General features: G+C 44.9%; 3 protein-coding genes across 5 annotated transcripts; 2 read left to right on the forward strand and 1 right to left on the reverse strand.

The window, feature by feature from the left end:
• Positions 1-1482: 1482 nt before the first annotated feature.
• sox19a (SRY-box transcription factor 19a) lies at positions 1483-3005 on the forward strand. Its single transcript, XM_018731097.2, has 2 exons — positions 1483-1970; positions 2240-3005. Exons 1-2 carry the CDS (start codon positions 1513-1515, stop codon positions 2463-2465), a joined length of 684 nt encoding a protein of 227 aa, XP_018586613.1. The 5' UTR covers positions 1483-1512; the 3' UTR covers positions 2466-3005.
• Positions 3006-6407: 3402 nt separating this feature from the next.
• LOC108921773 (mannose-P-dolichol utilization defect 1 protein-like) lies at positions 6408-10640 on the reverse strand. Of its 2 annotated transcripts, none has more exons than XM_018731473.2 (7): positions 10396-10640; positions 9061-9126; positions 8712-8844; positions 8450-8535; positions 7940-8058; positions 7734-7844; positions 6408-7593 (listed from the first exon to the last, which is right to left on the reverse strand). In XM_018731473.2, exons 2-7 carry the CDS (start codon positions 9077-9079, stop codon positions 7471-7473), a joined length of 591 nt encoding a protein of 196 aa, XP_018586989.1. In that variant the 5' UTR covers positions 9080-9126; positions 10396-10640; the 3' UTR covers positions 6408-7470. The 2 variants fall into 2 exon arrangements, with proteins under 2 accessions (XP_018586989.1, XP_018586987.1); XM_018731471.2 differs by having other exon boundaries at positions 10322-10639.
• A 394-nt stretch (positions 10641-11034) lies between these two features.
• tm4sf21a (transmembrane 4 L six family member 21a) lies at positions 11035-18572 on the forward strand. 2 transcript variants are annotated; one of them, XM_018731476.2, is made up of 6 exons: positions 11035-11122; positions 14518-14895; positions 16878-16943; positions 17160-17293; positions 17403-17595; positions 17845-18572. In XM_018731476.2, the coding sequence occupies exons 2-6, from the start codon at positions 14701-14703 to the stop codon at positions 17851-17853; spliced, it is 597 nt and encodes a 198-aa protein (XP_018586992.1). In that variant the 5' UTR covers positions 11035-11122; positions 14518-14700; the 3' UTR covers positions 17854-18572. The 2 variants fall into 2 exon arrangements, with proteins under 2 accessions (XP_018586992.1, XP_018586991.1); XM_018731475.1 differs by having other exon boundaries at positions 11059-11122; positions 14429-14895.
• Positions 18573-19123: the final 551 nt, after the last annotated feature.

Here is a 19123-nt window from a genome sequence, read left to right on the forward strand (position 1 = left end):
TCCAAAGCGACATACATCTCAGCAAAAGTTTTGATTAGATTTACAAAGGAGGACATTTGTCAGGATGTGAAGAGGTTTGACTGAAAGGGTGGTTAGTACAGATTTTGGGGGGGGCATGGTCCTGCATTCGGAATGTCATTATAATGAGCACAGTTGTTCTACAGCAAGTGTGTAGTGGTACACTTGCTGTCTCCACACCCAAACACCTTGAGATGCCCCATTGGAGGGGACCTGCACCACAGGGGGTTGAGGATGGATGAGGACTGGGGGGAGAGGGGGGCACAGCACTGCTCCCCACAGGGATTTGCTCATCTTCTGGAGGAGACAGAACTGCAAGGATAAATGTGGTTGCTGTTCTTTATTCCAGATGGCTGGAATGAACAACCCACTCACCCTCACCATGACCACTGCAGTACACAGAAACTGTTCTTTCTTGCTTGACCAGGTTTGGAACCTGCTTCCACACGTCATATGGTGTGAATAAAAACTAGAGAGGAAACAAGTGCTCCAAGGTATGACCTCTTCTCCTGTTCATCTTAACACTCATTCGGGAAATAGCACTAAGCACACCAGTTCGTATACCTGAGCACACCAAGGTGCTCTTGAATCCCTGAGAATCTCTGCTATTCACTTTTTCTCCGGCGTGACGCACAGCTCAGAATGCGCGAAAGTGCTCCAACAGCGGACGAAGAGCTTTAGACACAGGCGCAGGATTACCATGCTGCACATGTACAGAATTTAAATGGAATTAATCTGTGTTTATCTTAATTAAAGCCTTTTACCCTGATTCACGCGGGATAATAGTATCTTTGGGACTGCAGCGGTCAATTAAATTTATTTAGAATACAGTCTTCCTGGGCATGTAAAGCTTTTTTTTTTAAAAAAAAAAAAAACTTTTCTCCTCATACCCCTATAGCCCCCCCGGCCCCCATCCCCCCTTAGCGCGCACTTCACACATTCACCACACCCCTGCTCCTGCTATAGAGATGCAGATGCGAGGGGAGCTGAGCGGATTGGCCGGACACCCCCCGCCCCCTTACAGGTACAAAAACGCATAAGGATGACTCTCATTCCCACCGTCGTTCCTCAGTCATCGCTGCGTTGCTGGACGAAAGACTGAAATCTCTCACCACGGAGAGGATCCCCACGGCACACCGGGTCTCCTCAAGTCTCCTCAAGTGTCCTCAAGTGAGACTTGATCGGCCTGTTTTCTAGCGACTTCGGACACCTGGAGGACACGGAGCTGGAGGCGCGTCCTGCGCTCAACGCGAACTGCAAGCAGGAGAAACACGCGCTCCTCGCGTCCCACAGACAGGACAGCCCTACCGCGTTTGAGCTCTACACCATATAATATTCGATGCCATGGAGCCCACGGCCCAGTTTCTAGATCTTCCGACCCCGCCCCGGGCGCCCGGCAGCGGGTTCTCCCCTATGGGCCACTTGGCTGTGCGTCCCGTGGAGAAGCCGGCCGAGGCACAGTCCGCGGAGCTCCAGGACAAGGTGAAGCGGCCCATGAACGCCTTCATGGTGTGGTCGCGCATCCAGAGGAAGAAGGTGGCCCAGGAGAACCCCAAGATGCACAACTCGGAGATCAGCAAGCGCCTGGGGGTCGAGTGGAAGCTCCTGGGGGAGGTCGAGAAGAAGCCCTTCATGGACGAGGCGCGGAGGTTGCGCGCCCAGCACCTGAAGGACTACCCAGACTACAAGTACAAACCCCGCCGCAGGATCAAGATCCCGAAGCCCATGAACGATCTCGTCTCCTCCCACGCGCATTCTGGCGTGGCGACCGCGCCGGTTCACGCCGCGGGAGCCGGGCAGAGCTACGGCAGGGGGCCCTCGCAGGCTTACCCTGATGTGGGGGACGACCCCGTAGGATACCCTCAGCAGTACCAGTGGGAGATGTCGGCCGTGCAGTACCCCCCGAATGTGGCCCCCGCGCAGACCTACGTGAACGGCGGCGGCCCGTACAGGTGAGTCCCGGGTGGCGCGCACACATACCTTTTGCTTTCTTTTCCCGTCCCATGTAAGAACAGTGCTGTTCTTTTCGAACACGTGAGTAACCTATGGCTGGTATATTTTCTAACAAAGAATTAGGAATTTTTATAACTTTCGGGGTGGTTTTGCTATACTTCTCCCAACCCTAAGTCAAATTGAGACGATCAATGTAGTAGTAATGATTTCTAAAAAAAATTTTTCCCTCGTCCAGTGCTGTTAACTCCCCTTTCCTCTTCTTCAACAGCCTGCCTTATGGCAACAGTGTCCAGCAGTGTGGCTTAGTGCCAGCAATAGTCCAGTCGGAGCTGGTGTCGCCCACCCCGTGTGGACCCCCTGATCAGCTCCCTGAAACTCTACAAGTGGATCCAAGAGGCTCCATCAACATGTACATGCTGAGGAATGACATGCTCAACCCAGGGTACCACCACATGCACTATGTTAGCGAGAACATGACCCTCAACTACACATGATGCCCAGCTCCAAGACGCCCGCATCGGATACTTGAACGAGACGAAGAACAGAGCATGTCGCAACTGTCCCGTGCCTTAAAAATGAAGCTTATGGTGCTTTGGAAAAAGAATTTCTGAAGAAAGGAGAGAGCGGACCTACATGTTACATGTTTGGTGCTGCAACCCCCTGGACCCAGAAAAGAAAATGGAAATGTTACATTTACCAAAGACTTATTAATTCTAACCCAGCACTGGAACTACAACGAATGTTCTTAAAAGGAAAAGGAGTGCCGTTAATAAATGACATGGTAATAAACACTGCACATTCTTCATATTGAAACTGATACCGTTTTTTTGATGAAACGAGATGCGTTGCTTGAATCTTGACCGACCGGCGACGCCAAAGAATGAAGCAACGGACTCAGTTTTTGTGTATTTTTAAATGATTTGCACTACTGGGACTGTGCTGTAACAGACAACTAGTGATGGCACAGCTATGAACGCAACGCAACACGTGTGTTTTATTTAGGCCGTTGTTTGGCCAAAACCGTTTACCTGTGTGAGCGCACATTTATATATCCTTCCATTAAAGAGTTGTTTTAACCATGACACCAGAGCGGTGGAACTGATTTAAACATTTTTTCCTGATGTTTTTAAAAAGCTTCTACTACAGGTCTTTGTAAATTTCCTTCTGATGACAATAAAAAATAAACACGAATCAAAGCCACCCCCAGGCTGATAGACAAAATATCGAATGAAAACTAATAGCAATGTTTTAAATTTCAAACTCAGCAGATTTTCTACCTTTGGATTCAAAGGTTGCAGGTTCAAATCCCACCTCCAGTTGCAGTACCCTTGAGCAAGGTACTTATCCTAAATTGCTCCTGTAAAATTACCCAGCTGTATAATAAATAGGTAAATAATTGTAGGTAGCTTACATTAAAAGTCGCTTTAGAGAAAAGCATCAGCTAAATGAATAAAGGGGGCCAAGCCTTGTTGTAACTGTCCACGCGCTTGCGTGGGAGGTGCATTGGGACCTTTGACCATACACGTGCGGTCTATGTGGGTGCAGCACCCCCACCTGATCAGCTGACCTCCCACTAAAATCTTTGTTCCCCTCTTCTAGGCCTTGCCTCGGGGCAGAAAATTAGCATTGCCCTCCGACTCGCCATACATCTCCCATCTTCTTTGGCCTGGGTTTGACCTCTGCAGGCTGCTGCCCACCTTTCTCATGGAAATCGGACAGCAATTCAGGCTAGTTTGACTCTTAGTGGGGGAGGGGGTCGGGGTAGGAATGGCGGGAGCAAACTCGCACTGGGTTGTCCCAAACCCCATCTCTGCCACATGAATACATCAACATGGTTTAGCTGTTAAAATGAGCATGAGCTGTAATTTCAATGAATTGACCATGACATTTAAATACTGGATAGAGTGTGTGTCAGTACTTTTTACGTGGGGGGTATCGGGGGGGTTGGGGGGTTGGGTTGCTATAGGAAAAGTATCAGTTTAGTAAGATCATGCTGAGCTGCAGAGAAAGTGAACAGGTTAATACCCTTCAGAAAACTGTGCAGGTTATGATTGTATGTTAAAAATTATCATAATATTGTGCAACGGGGGTGCAGTGGCGCAGTGGGTTGGACCGGGTCCTGCTCTCCGGTGGATCTGGGGTTCGGGTCCTGCTTGGGGTGCCTTGCGGCGGACTGGCGTCCCGCCCTGGGGTGTGTCCCCTCCTCCTCTGGCCTTACGCCCTGTGTTACCGGGTAGGCTCCGGTTTCCCGCAACCCCGTATGGGACAAGCGGTTCTGAAAATGTGTGTGTGTGTATTGTGCAACATGTTGAATAAAAGGTACTGTAAACTATAACATAAATTGTAATAAGTTTTAAAATTAAGAACCTGTGGTTAAAAAAATCTTACTTATGCGAATGAGAAAATTTTACTGTGTAGTGTACCACAATGTAGAAACTTGTTTTACAATCAATAATATAATATTGGTACAATTTTCTTGTTTATGCTATTTCAGATTGTATGGTTTAGGCAATGTAATGATTCTGGTTCTCTGTGCTCCATACTTAGACTTCTCCCTCTGCTTAATTTTTTCTAATGATCAGTAAGGACAATTTCCTTTAGGAGAAGCTATTTCCTTTATTTCTCATGGGGAGAATTATATCGTCCAATCCTAAAAGTACCTTAAAAGAAATACAGGCTGATGACAATACTTCCGGGTAAAGGAGTACGTCACATACAGAAATGTGGTAGCAGCATTTTCCACCAAGTATTGCTATAAACGCAGTGTAAAGCATAGCATTGGACACCTTGGAGCAAATCGCCCATCATTTACATTTACATTTATTCATTTAGCAGACGCTCTTCTGCAGAGCGATGTACATCTCATAGAAAATAGAATGTGTTCATTACTTTAGGAGAAAGAGACATAGTTGCAGATGTGTGATTCTTAAGTACAGTTAGTTTCTTTACACCATAGAAACCAAAGTTCATCCCACCAGTAGCTGCATAAAACTGTCTGTAAGTCTGGAAGAGGTGAATTTTAAAACCCTTTTTAAATGTGGACAGAGATTCAGCAGTTCTGAGTGAGAGGGGGAATGTCATTCCGCCACAACGGAGCCAGAACTGAGAACTTTCGTGCTTTACCTTCCCTGTGCGGGACCACCAAGCAGGCAGATGTGGAAGAGCATAGCAGTCTGGTTGGGTTGTCGTGGATGATCAAGTCTTGTAGATAGTGGGGAGCAGTTCTATTGATGCATTTGTAGGCCATAACCAAGGTCTTAAATTTGATCCAGGCAGCTATAGGAAGCATCATTTGTTTGTCACTTTCCTGAGAAAGTCATCTCTTCAGCAGGTGAGCCATGACACATGAGGAAAGCTGGTTGCTGCTCCACGGTTCACTGACTTCTGCTACATTTTTGGCACAGTCCTCGGATGCCGAGTCACGCAAGAGTGTGGAATCTCTGCTCAGTTACCTTATTTTCCCTCGCAGAAGCTTTTATTCAGAGTAGCTTGTCCCATGTACAATAAAACACTGCTGTAGCTCCCTTGATCAAGGCCCTTACTCTTAATCGGCACAGTAAAAACTACCCTGCTGTACAGAAGGGTAAGACATTGCAAGGTGCTTAGGGGAACAACCTGAAATTCTAAGTTGTTCTAAGTAAAAGATTCAGGTAAATGAATAAAAAAATAAAAATAACTCAGAGGAGAGTTCATGATGAATCAGGTCAACTGTCAGAATTCATTGAAATGCAGATTTTTCTTATATATTTATACATTAATAGAGCTGGACATTTCTACATGATGCAGTGCGAGTCCAGTGTCTTGGTCAGTACCACAGCATCAGAAGCCTTATTTCATTTATCAGATGGAAATGTTATCTGTAATCATGCAACTGTAGATATTTATCAATTCTCACGCCCTTCAAGTCGGCGTTTGGGCCTTTCAAATCCAGCGTACCGAAGGATTCATTCACCCACGCAGGCAGTTATCACGCACACCTACAGTAAATCTACCACACAGGCCCAAAACTGGCATGAAATCAAAGGTACTAAAAGGACAAGGCCTAAAAAAAAAATCACAGAAATTCATTTTTTCATAGCTTCAGAGACTTTACCTACTTGAAGGAATTCGCAGCGATAACTAGAGCAGTGAACAGATAAAATCCCTTATGAGATTCTGCTTTTGTGTTTCATTTTAATGTGCTCAAAGTGTATTATTTCTGGCCAACCCTATGGTTCCCTGTCTTGCCTTTTTTATCACAGTTTTTCAGTTTAAAAAACAGTGACCAGTTTAAAAAAACACAAAAACCCACATCCCTGTGGTTCCCTGTCTTGCCTTTTTAAATCATAGTTTTTCTGTTTAAAAACACTTAAAACAATATGCAAAGAAATTTTTATAAAGACTGGAGAACCGCAAGTACTTGTTTCAGGTAAAACCCATTTTAGGATTTAGGATGTTGTTTTACATTTTTATTTATCTTTAACATAACAAATTTTGCATCTGTGAAGGGGCATGTTTATAGCTGATTTTTTAAAACTTTTCTGATCACCCTAACTATATTGTCTCGCTGTGATTTCTGAAGTACTTTTACCTTAACTGTGCTTCCATCTAGTGGTACAAATGCACAGTGTTTCCGTATGTTGTGTTCAGACCTGCTTGCAGGCACTTGTGAAGAAACATAATGGGTTTTAATGGGTAAGTGCTACAAAGTTACATGACAGAAATCTTTACATATCACCTTTTGATTTCCAGTTCTGCGCATGATAAAGGAGGATCGATGGTTCACGCACCAGCTGAAAGAAGGAACAACTAAATTACTTTTATCAAATTCATTCAAAAGTCTTATTCAAAAACATGACTATTTAGGTTTTCCGAACTTATAAAACTGTGGTACAACACAATTCCCCAACATGCGATTCTCCGATTACGTCTGGAGCGTCACTTGGAATATAATGTCCTCTGTAGGTGTGAGCATGACCTGTATTGGACAAGTTGAAGCCTAAAACACTGTCTGCATAATTAATAACACAGCACTCCCCAAAAGGATTTGATTAAAGCAAAACTGTGGCTCATTATTATAACAAAAAAATCACCTGTCAATATTTTTAAAAAGAAACAGCTGCTTAAAAAGACAAGGTAAAACTTAAGTTTTACAACGGTATTCAATTTATACTTCTACCAGTAAATATATGAGCCCTGTGTCTGTATACTGATAGTAATCCTATAAAACTTAACACTGTTTTGGTTTGACAGCTTATTGAGGAATTACACTGTGTGCGTAAGGTGGTATACACGTTCGTACATTAGCTTTAACGTAAATTGGCACATGTCCCAGGATGGCACAGAGTATGCGTTTGTGGAAAAGGTAACATTTCATGACAAAACGAAGAGCTTATCAATGTGTTATTTTGAACTTGGCTCATTATAAACTTCTGAGGCACCGAGTGCAAAAGTGTGTCAAGAGAGGGTCCTTGGCGAAGGACGATGAAGCCGGAGAGGCCACGACTGCTGCGTTCTTCTCTACTCCGCCTTTGTCTTGAGCGCCGGAGCACGGCGCCAGTAGCACAGCATCTGACATGCTAGGAGGCCGTTGGAGCAGAAGATGATGATATACGGGAGCGTCATCTGATAATCCCCCGTTTCCTGGAGCAAGAGGGCACAAGGAGAGTGGAGTCAGGCAGAAGTAGGGAGAGGTGTAAAGAAGCTGTTTCCAAAGTGTAAAGACTACAGGTTCTACGCTCGTCACGTCATGTCGGCTCCTCCGAATCCCGCAGCCAGCGTACCACGAAGATGGAGAGGGCGTGCGCCAGAGAGCCCACAAAGAGCAGGAAGACAGATGGGGCCGACAGCTGGCCCGTGTGACCGCTCCGGTAGCAAGTCCACACCTGGAGGAGCTGAGAAACGTAAAGATATCGATGTCTGACCGTGACACTTTACATCAACATGAAACTGACACACGGCCAGCTGCCGGTGGACGGCTGTCTCGTACCCGGGCTGCAACCAAAGCGGGTGTGCTTGAAGCCTGCACTGTTGTGGTAAACAGCTTGGGGACCAAAGGGGAGGTCAGGAGGAGCGCCAGGCTGCTGTAGACCACCAGGAACAGCAAACCTAGAGTGAGAACACACGACTGGATTGATCTCTCACTGATCCTTTTCATTAAAACCCAGTGCAGCCGCCGCATTACCACAGTATCACTGGCACACAGAATGATGAAACAGGTGGCCTGAGGAAGATGCTGATCACAGATGAAAGGCAACTGGACCTAAATTGTTCCGCTACTAATGGATGAAATTACGTTTCGCATTGGACAAATGTGTTGACAACGCAGCTAAATATGCAATGATAATATTAGGTAGCAAAACATTTTCGTACATTTTCCTCAATATCCTTATAATAAAAATAAGGGTGGAAACACTAAAGAAAGGAATATTTAAGAAGAAAACAGAAGCAAAAAAACAAAAAAAAGAAAGATTATAGGTCCACTACGGACAGTAAATACCTCTCCCTGTGTGTCCTCTGTAGTGTTGGATGAGAAAACCGATGGTCACGGTCTGGATTAATATGAAGAGCACGTCACCCCAAGCACTGCGAAACACACATGTAAGACGCACACTAAAATAGCTGCAAATTTCTCAAAAACCCTTCAAAATGATCAACACGTACACAATAATGTTGTACCAAAATAGCAACACCGCATGTGTAATTCAGCAATGTATAGTTCACCAGAGTCCCCAATCCCATCAAGGAGCAAAACCTAGTACTCGATGGGAAAGTTGCGGGCGATGCGGTCGGCTAGGGTTCCAGTCACTATGCACAGCTCCACCAGGACGGAGGGGAAGCTCAGGGCATCCGCACTCTTCGCCCTCATCATCTTAAAGATCTGGGGCAGTTTCACTGTGGAGGATGACGGAGGGAAGGCGTTATAGATTATTTCTACAGCTCTGTTAAATATCTTCGTAACATAGGCACATTTCTGATGAAAGAAGACAACGTTGCCTAGTCTGTGAATTTCACAATCCACGATTTCGCAGATGGAATCCTTAATCGTGAACCGCTCACCCCTCTCTGTAAAAGTGACAGATGGAATGGCGTGGAAGAAACTGTGCTCACCGGTGACGGAGCCCAGCATGATCCAGATACCCAGCGTGCGCCTCAGGACGACTCTCACGCATGGCACTGAAAAGAGAAGCGAAACACGACAGTGAAAGCTCAGCTGCAGGAGTGAAACTGACAGCAGTCCAAACACTGAGAGATGAATACTCAAAAGTCACTGGAAATACTTTCATTCATCTTATTTAATCATTTACTGACTGAAGGGGGCGGGGGGGAGTGCAGTGGCGCAGCGGGTTTGGCTTGGGGTGCCTTGTGATGGAGTGGCGTCCTGTCCTGGGTGTGTCCCCTCCCCCTCCAGTCTTGTGTTGCCAGGTTAAGCTCCGGTTCGTGTGTGTGTGATTAAAGTAAAATCATTGTGAGTAACCCTGACATTTACTACTGTTGTGCTCTCAATCTGTAACCTGCTGTTTAGTCCTCCCGTATCCGTTACACCCACTGCCGTTACATTACTTCATTTAGCAGCTGCTCTTCTCTAAATGACTCATAACCTACTTACAATTATTTATACAGCTGGGTATTTTTTACTGAAGCAATTTCTAGGGTAGGTACCCTTGCTCAATGGTATTACAGCTGGAGGTGAGATTCAAACCTGCAACCTTTTGGGTTCAAAGACAGCAGCTCTCACCAGGAGGCTACCAGCTGCATTTCCACAGCCGATTGACTGTAGCTCAGTAGTTTAGGACACGTGGAAGCTCAAAAAACTGGGAGAAGGACATTCAGAAGTCCACGCACTCGCGTGCAAACGTGTCCTCGTGCAAAAGCAAACGCCTCCGCTACGGGCCCGCAGGTGCGCATGCGCAGAGAGCTCGCGGGCTGTCCTTTCACTGACCATGTAGGGAGTTTGACTTCTTCAAACACAGAACTTGTCCGTTTTGTCGTCTGTTTACGCAATAACTCAATGGACTCTTGCAAAAAGCAAAAAAAAAAAAAAAAGTAACGGTGTTTTTCCCACAAACTGCGTGTAAATTTATAAATGTAGATGTAGTTATGTACTGTGTGTTTGCTCCCTAACAGATAGACTAGGAGGAAAACAAAAGCGCTGCGAACGAAACGTCTCGAACCCGAAAAAACACTAACCACAGTGTCACACCGAGTGTGAGTCCGAGCATTTGACTCGGTTAAACTGCCCACTGGCACGTCAGCGTTACTTTCACTTCCTTTTTTTAACATTCTGAGTAGACGCGTTTTACAGAACTTGTTCACTCATGCGCGTTAACCGCAAGTTTTCACCACGTTTCCGTTTCGCTTCTCGTCTCACCGTGGAAGAGGTTCAGCTTGACGAAGAGTTCTTGGTAACATTTTTCTGGCATGACGAAAGCGAGCAGGACGGACCTGAGCGCGTCCATGGCGAAGCGCCGAGCACACGAGCCTCTTGTCCAGGAGGAGTGTAGGGTTAGGCGCTGCTCTGCTCTGCTCTGCTCTTCTCTTCTCTTCTCTTCTCTCTTCTCCCCTGGTCTCTCCTCTCAAACCTTTGCTCTACTTCTCCCAGACCTCTGTCTGTAGACCTTCCCAGCACAGTTGCCTTCCAGTCAGCAGCGCAAAAGTCGAAGCAAATGTTCACCCCGAGCAAAGCCAAATCGCTTCTTTTCCTGCCTTACTTGGCTTTTATAAGTCACTCATATTGTGAACAACTACTATTATTATTATTGGAATTAACAACAACAACAGTAACAGAATCTCCTGTTTGCTCTCTGCAGCGGTGTACCTCAAGAATCGGTGCTGGGACCTCTTCTGTTTTCCCTCAACATTTGTTCTTACATACACTCATATCCTTTTTTTCTGTTTCCTTGCTGAATCTAAATTCTGTATTTGTTGTTTTTTTTTTCCCTCCCCCCTTTCTGTATTTACAGACCGCATATACTGGACATGAAAAGTCTAAACACCGTTATTGAAACGTTTTTTTGATGTCAAGACTGAGTTCAATAGAAATGGTTTTTCATCAATAACACGATCTTGTAACTAACAATATGTCAGTGAAAACCAAATGGATAATTTTAAGGAAGATAAAAATGAAAACCTTTTCACTGCCTTGGTTGACATCCATGGTGGGACATCAAGCGTAAGTGTACACTTATTGAAAGTCTCTTATCCACTGTATACTCTAAGGTAAGGGTTAGACCACTGAGTCAAAGTAAAATCTTGGCAACAACTTGTGTTTTACATGGTGAGTGAGGTATGGACCTAAATTACTATTGCTTTCTTCTTCACATATTTTTGGACTGTGGGAGGAAACTGGGAGAAGTTCATCTTCGAAAAAGATACTGGTTTCATGTCGTAATGTGAAACAGTGGCAACAGGATAGCTTGTAGGACTAATAATTTATGTTGGAACACTGAGCTACTAGTTGTTTAGGCGTTAGTCTTGATGTTGGGTTTCGAAGTATCCATTGGTCCCACATCCTCTTCATGTAACCCCTTTCACTGGGGTTACTTGTGTAGTAGCATTCCAACAGTTCCCTATTCTCATCTCTTGTCCATACATGCCTTGTTCTAGTTCCAGTAGCCCACTTATCGTCAGTATGTCCTGGTTCCCCAACATCTGGCGCAGACCTTGTTAATCCGGGCGACGTCTGAGCCGGCGTGACTCTCTTTGTTTGTTTCACTCTCATATCCGAGGTAGGCAGAGCCAAGCGTAAGGAGGTCTTGCCTAAGGACTCCCTACTGGAGGTAGGCCATGACTGGGATATACATTGTATATGTAATGCTTGTACAGTTAATAAAAATAAAAAGGCCTCTGGTTTCCTCCCACAGTCCAAAGATATGTGCTTCAGGTCAATTGGTGATGTATGTGGTTATGATGTGTGTGGCTACCCTGTGATGGACTGGCGACCTGCCCAGGGTGTAGCCTTTGTTGCTCTGTGTCCAGTGATTCTTGGATAGGCACCAGGCTGCTGCAACCCTCACCAGAATAATTAGTTACCTAAAGTGAGTCATAAAAGAGTCAATGGGAGGGACGGCTGGTAGTGTAGTGGTTAGCGCTAGTGCCCTTGGATCCAAAGGTTGCCAGTTTGAGCTCCTCCTCTGGCTGTAGTACCCTTGAGGAAGGTACTTACCCTAAATTGCTCCAGTAAAATTACCCAGCTATATAAATGATTGTAAGCATATAATCACTGCAACCTTAACATTGTAAGTTGCTTTGGAGAAAAGTGTCCCCTAAATGAATAAATGTAATTGCTATAAGTTGACCTACTTAAACCACACACCTGAGGACTTCCTGAACTGGACATGCCTCAGCATGTGTGTTACACATTCAACATTCTGTTGAAAAAACACATTTCACTTCTGTGGAACAAGCAGAAATTCTTTCTGTGGCACTCCCACAGCAGGTATTGCACCCTCCCCCCAACCAACCTGTCTCAGTTATCGTTTTATGCTTTCTAAATGGATTTTGCGTTTTTTACGAGTCAAGGTGGAAGGTCATGACGCGTATGTCTCCATCGGAAAGCCTATAGTTGCAGATTTCTAAATCAGTTTAGTTCAGTATTTCAGCCGTAAACAAATTAAGGATGAATGAGTTGCCTGTGGATGAGTAATTTGGATTCTTTCCCTTGGTAACTCGCCTTGAGCAGACATTGCAAGCGGACAGCCGTCCTCTGTTTGCAGTCACATATCAGGCCGCTCCTCGGAAACCTCCCATAAAGCTGAGGAGCACCATGGCAGCGGGAACTGTTTGCCCATAAAATTTAAACATCCCTTCAAAGATGTATTTGTTTTTCGGGTTTATCAGTGACTCATTACCAGAGAAGTAATCGTGCTGTATTTCATTCAGAGCAGTTATGTCCTGTTAGGGAAGTCAGACCAGCCTCAGTTATTGCACATTATTCGGATGCGACAGGATTGTCCACAGGTCATAGTGTAAAGGAGAAGTTCATCTTCAAAAAATATACTGGTTTCATGTTATAATGTGAAACAGTGGCAACAGGATAGCTTGTAGGACTATTAATTTAGCTCATACAAGGTGTCCTGTTTCTAAAAGCTCCTATTTAATTCAGATTTTATTGACTGAAATACCTGGTATTAGACATTGCCGTGGCTTGGTGTCTCATAGCTTCTGGCTTGTTCGTGTCTTAACTTTTATATTTGGCTTGCATGTGTCTTTCAGCCGAAGACCACTAGTGCATTATTAGTTTCCTGTTTTGCTAAGTGCAGATGGCTACATGAAGTAGTTGAAACCGCAGCTTAGTGCACCACTTTAATTAGAAGGGTTAAGTCCCATCGCCACCATAATGCTCCTATCATACTATTCAGTTAACACATTCATTCAAGAGACACAGGACAAGATGTTACACCCCATGCGTATATTACAACGGCTGTACACAAGAACCCAGTCCACAGACTTTAGATGCCCTTCACCCTCAACAAAAACCACAGTTCCACACACAACTACCCACATTAAACCACAGTTCCATACATAGCTGCAAATGCAGCACCTTCACAAACTCAGACCATCACAGAGTGCCTCCATAACTGCCAGCGAAAAGGTCACAAAGCTGCAATTCTTAATTACCACCAGCTTCCTCCCATTACTAGTTAGCAGTCACTAATTTTTCCCCCCTACACACTTCCTTCCTACCTGTAACCCCAACTACCCTGCTCTCTTCTCATCCATAGCCACTGACTCATCTTCTCAGCCATCTCAGACAGCTCCTTCAACTTAACAAGCGGCCTCTAACATCAAATTCCCCCAACAATGACGTAGCTGATTTAGCCACAGTTAATTCTATAAAGTACATGATCCACTCGCACTCTGAATACAACACTATATCTGTATGTAATGAAGTAACCGCAACGACCTGCGGTACCTGGAGCTGTTTGCCCACATCAGCCAGCAGCTTCCAGCCCCGTGCGTTACCCCACCTACCAAGGCACGTCTGCTCTTGCATGGTGTTACCCTCTCCTGCTTGCACAAATCCACTTTTATTTCCTGCAAACAGACAAAGAAAATAAGCCATTGTCAACAACCGCTTGTCCCCGAGCGTGGTTGCTGCAGGCTGGAGCCTTACCCGGCAACACGGGGCGCAAGGCCAAAGGGGGAGGGGACACACCCACGATGGGACACCAGTCCGTTGCGAGGCACCCCAAATAAAATAATAAAATAACATTATGTTTTTAATAAGAGGATGTCATCCATCTATTCAATAACTGCCTGTCCTGAACAGGGTTGTGGTAGTCAGGAGCCTATCCTAGAGTCACTGGGTGCAAGGTTGAGGAGGGGTACACCCTGGAAGGGGCTCTAGTCCATCACAGTGTAGCCACACACACACACACACACACACACACACACACAGAGTCACACACACACACAGAGTCAGTTTATCAACCCCAACCCCCAACCCTCACTGTATAACCCGTTGTTTCTGGTACAGAAAGGCTGGTCAAGGGAACTTCCCCCTCTAGACTCCACCCCCAGGTCCCAGCACTTCTATAGTGAGTCAAGGTAGTTGTTTGGTCACAGTTACAGAGAAGAAGGAGAACTAAGGAGAAGGAATTCCTCCAGTAAACGACAGCAGGACCCTGGGAGAACTCTCGGACGTGGGAAGAGCCAGGAGCATCTGAGGGATATAGGAGCAAAACCCAGTCCCGTGTGGCCCTCGTAGCGACACCCAGCCGAGTCCTCTTCGCAACACGTCAGGGCAGCATGTGCACGGCAAAATGTGCCCGGTGCATCGGGGCTGCGCTGTACCCCTTGGCCCTCATCTCTATCCTGTGCAACATCGTCCTTTTCTTCCCCGACGGGAAGACCAAGTACGTGACGGAGGAGCGAGAGGGCTACGGGCAACGCATCACCGAGGAGGTCAAATACATGGGGGGCCTCGTCGGAGGGGGGCTCATGGTGAGTGCGAGCACCTTCTTCTATGTGGGGGTGGGGATCTTGTTACAGTTTCAACACACCTTTTGTAATGTTTGTTTTGTGAATTCCTGGGCAGTTGGGTCACTGGCCCATCCGGCCACTCGGACCTGCGACTCTGTTATTGCGGCAGCAACGTGCTGCTCTGTTCACCAGCTATGAATCACACCGCCCTGCCTTCTTCATTCTGACTGAAGACTAACACCTGTTTTCCCATTGTGTCAGTGTGCTGAATCCAGAAATAATGGCCGTTTTCATCTAGCATGTCACGTTTTTTGTTCACAGTCCATACAATATATTTTTTGGTAGATTTTTACCAGTAACCACTGTGGGAGGAACAACCAACAGTTTCTCTCCTTTTCATCAGTTTTTGCCACAAATGGGTGACTGCGACCTTCCAGTGAGCCAAGTGATATTGGGTGGCACAGCAGCACAACAGTGCAATGAGTAGGGCTGCTGTCTCCCAGCGCCTGGTTGGTGGCAGAAGATGTGGGTTCGATCCCCACTCGCTCTGTTTGGAGTTTGCATGTTCTCCCTGTGTCTGCATGGGTTTCCTCCCACAGTCCCGAGACATGCTCTTCAGGTTCACCCATAGTGTGTGAGTGACAGAGAGAGTGTGTGTTCCACTGATTTATGGATGAGTAACCCAGTGTAAGCAGTGTATCTAGCAGTGTAAGTCACCATGGTGAATAAGGTGTGTGGGCTGATAACACTACATAGAGTTCGTTGGAAGTCACTTTGGAAAAAAAGCATTTGCTAAATATGTAATGTAAGTGATATTAGCAGAGTGGTGTCTTGGATTCATTTATACAAGGTCAGGGATAATAGTGTCATCTGTACACGGGACAACAGGGCCAAAAGAAAGTGCATATATGATCCAGATCTATTTTGTCACACCTGTGGCTGTTTCACCACATCAAATAATTTGTTCATGCTTGCAAGTGTCACATCAATACAGAATAATATATAACATATTGGGAAATATGAGAAACCTTTTTTGTACAAGGGCTTGACGTGATACAATTTTTTTATGGCATTTTTAAAAAAATCATCACCCTCAGCTTAGGTAAAATAACCACTTTTTTAGCAAAACAACAAAAAAATTTTTCAAGATGCAGAACAGATGGCTAAAGGATACTGTTAGGATGAGCTTTTTTGATCAGGGTGTGCATAAGACACATGGAAATGAAAACAGTTGAGCAGGAATTCCATGTTAACAGGGATTAATGCTGCAGGATGGATCCAAGCTCAATGGGATCGTGAAATAATCGGTGTTGAGTATAAACACACAGTGGGACGGCCGAACATGGAAAGTCAGCAGGATGGCACCTGTTTGTTTTTGCATTGAACGTTGGGTTCATCCTTCAGACTCTTAACTATTTTCCAGGCCACAGATCCTTTTAAGAATCTGAGAATCGGAATGAGAAAATAAAGATCCCCTCTTGGAAAAATATCCATAAATGAATTTCAGAGCAAATGGTGCACTTAAATTCAAGCAATGAGATTTCACTACCTTCACATAGAATTATCTAATTGAAAATAACATTATATTTTTAACTTATTTTGTTGGATGGTATTATTTTCGAAGCAAATCTCTGCTTCACAAATCCCCCGAAGCCCATCGACAGACCCTAGGTTAAAAGCCTGAGTTAATCTTGACTCCAAGGTTTTTCGTTTGAGTGCCAAAGGGTGTGACGCTGTTGCTTCTGTTAAACCTGTGTATAGTAAAAAAAAAAAAGGGTAAAACAGATTGCTTTAAAATGTATTTAATGAGTCACCTAAGAACTGGTCTTCAATCATATTACTTTCAGCAATACCATGATGTCATTGTGTTAAGTTGTATTAATAAGTTTAACTGCTGTTGTAATCAGTAACATTGATAATAAGGTGATGCTAATAATAAAAAGAGAGCGAAAGAAAGAGGATGACTGCTGACTGCTGCATCGTCTCCTTCCCCTACACCCCAGGTGCTCGTCCCAGCTATCCACATCCAAATGACAGGGAAGGACGGCTGCTGCGGTAACCGCTGTGGGGTCAGTGCGCTGTTGCTACACTGCAGCAAGAATATGTATGCTGCACATATCTATAATTAAAATGTGATTCTTTTTTATTTTAACACAAATGTTCATCATCTCCTCCCTGGATCATTTGGGCTAAATGAAAAGATGTATTTAGTTCACCAAATGCTGAATGACGAAGTGCAGGTTACCAGCGTCAGGTGTTTGAGATCCAGTCGACTCCCGCTGCAGATGTTCCTGTCCATCCTGTTTGCTGCCGTTGGCGTAGCTGGTGCCCTCTACAGTTTCACTGTGGCAGTAATGGGTCTGGTCAATGGTCCTACCTGTCGTACCATCCTATTGTGGTCCACGCCCTTCAAGGGAATGTAAGCAAAGAGACACTATACATGGAAACACTTGTCCCATGCTGCACACACACACACACACACACACTCACACTCACAGCCCTTCCTCTTGTCCTTCTTTCTGCCTCAGGGAAGCTAAAGACAGCTACCTGCAGAACAAGAACCTTTGGTCATTGTGCACGGAGCCCCCAAACATAGTGCAGTTCAACATAGGCTTGTTCTCCACCCTCGTGCTGACCAGCATCCTGGAGCTGGTTCTCTGTGGGATCCAGATGATCAACGGGCTCTTTGGCTGCCTGTGCGGAACCTGCAAGAACAAAGGGGTACGATAACACCGATGGCTCAAGTTCCAGCAGCTGCCTCTTTCATCCTAGAGATATATAAACTGAATTCCTTTGGCAAACAACTTCCTGCTGCATACATGGGAAAAGTGTGGGACCTGAAGCTACTCCTGCCTCAAGTCTTTCTGGGTTGAAAAGCAAAGGAAGCTCAGCAGCATTATTGACATATTACCTGAAAACTGTGCTATTTCTGCATATAATAGTTAATCGCTTTCTTTTCTATTCCTACAGCCCCTGTAAACCATCTTGTCTGAGAACATCAACTGCGGCTCCAGTCAAACCAAGGATGAGCAGTCACTGCGCTACCTAGCTGTTTGAGTATAAAATTCAAACACTAGAACCACTTCGAAATTGTATGCATATATTTTTATATCAGTTTTTCTCTTGTAATAACAATATCTGTCAAATGTTTGCTTGCAGGCTGTCAGGAAAAGGAAATCCGTCCTTTGCTTCCCTCTTAGCTGACAGGGAACATGCGGTGTATTTTAGTAACATTTTGTATTATGTTTATATAAACAATATCAGGTCTTGCCTGATCAGTTGACACATTTCTTCGGTGAAGGCCGTTTTTATTCTGCATGTGCCACGGTACAGCTCATACTACCGGGACACCACTCATAATTCACAGAACAAGCTATGGGATCACGAAAAATCTCTTATGAGAACAGAAATTTCAATTCAATACACAAGCTTTGTGTCGCTGAGTGCCCCATAAGACAAACAGACCCGCCATATTTGGCACCCCTTCTGGACATCTCAGATATCTCTTAACTATAGGCCACTCCCGTCTCTCAGAAACATCTGTCAGAAATCGTTTTCATCATGGTATAAAAACCATGATCTGTCACAGTGATGAGCTCTAAAGCAAAAAATGTTTTAAATGAAGTGCTTCAAGAAAAGGCAAAGGAAAACCTTACCTGTGAAAAACACAATAAAATGTGTAGAATTGTCTTGAAAGGCAGTATCATGATGAATGAGTTTGTGTGATTTGATTTACTGATCATTTATCCCAAGTGATACTTTACAAATAGCTCAGCGGAGATTTAAAGTCACCAGCTCACCTGAAATGTCTTGACTGTGGGAGGAAACCCATGTGGACACACGGAGGAAACTCACGCAGGCTGAATGGGGATCAAACCCACACCCGATCTCAGATAGACACCAGTGCTACACCAACAGGCCACAGTGGACGGGTAAGGTGGTTAAAGAAACTAAATGTGATGAAACTGCAAACACATGCAAGGTTCATGTAACAAGAAGGACTCTGCTGTCATTAAGCAGACAAACTCAACCAGCGATTCCTCAGCGCAGTACAAATGGGGAAAGAATACCACATTTTACAGTGGTCTTCAAAATTATTGGCTCCTTGATAAACATGAACAAAAAAGGAATACAAAATAAACAGTGCAGATAAACAGCTTTGTAACATCACCAAAAAAATCAAACCTCAAGCATACCCTCAAATGTCAGTAAAGCCTCATGCTGTCACTCAGATGTATGTACACACACA

This window comes from Scleropages formosus, chromosome 25, assembly GCF_900964775.1.
Source record: "Scleropages formosus chromosome 25, fSclFor1.1, whole genome shotgun sequence".
NCBI lineage: Eukaryota > Metazoa > Chordata > Actinopteri > Osteoglossiformes > Osteoglossidae > Scleropages > Scleropages formosus.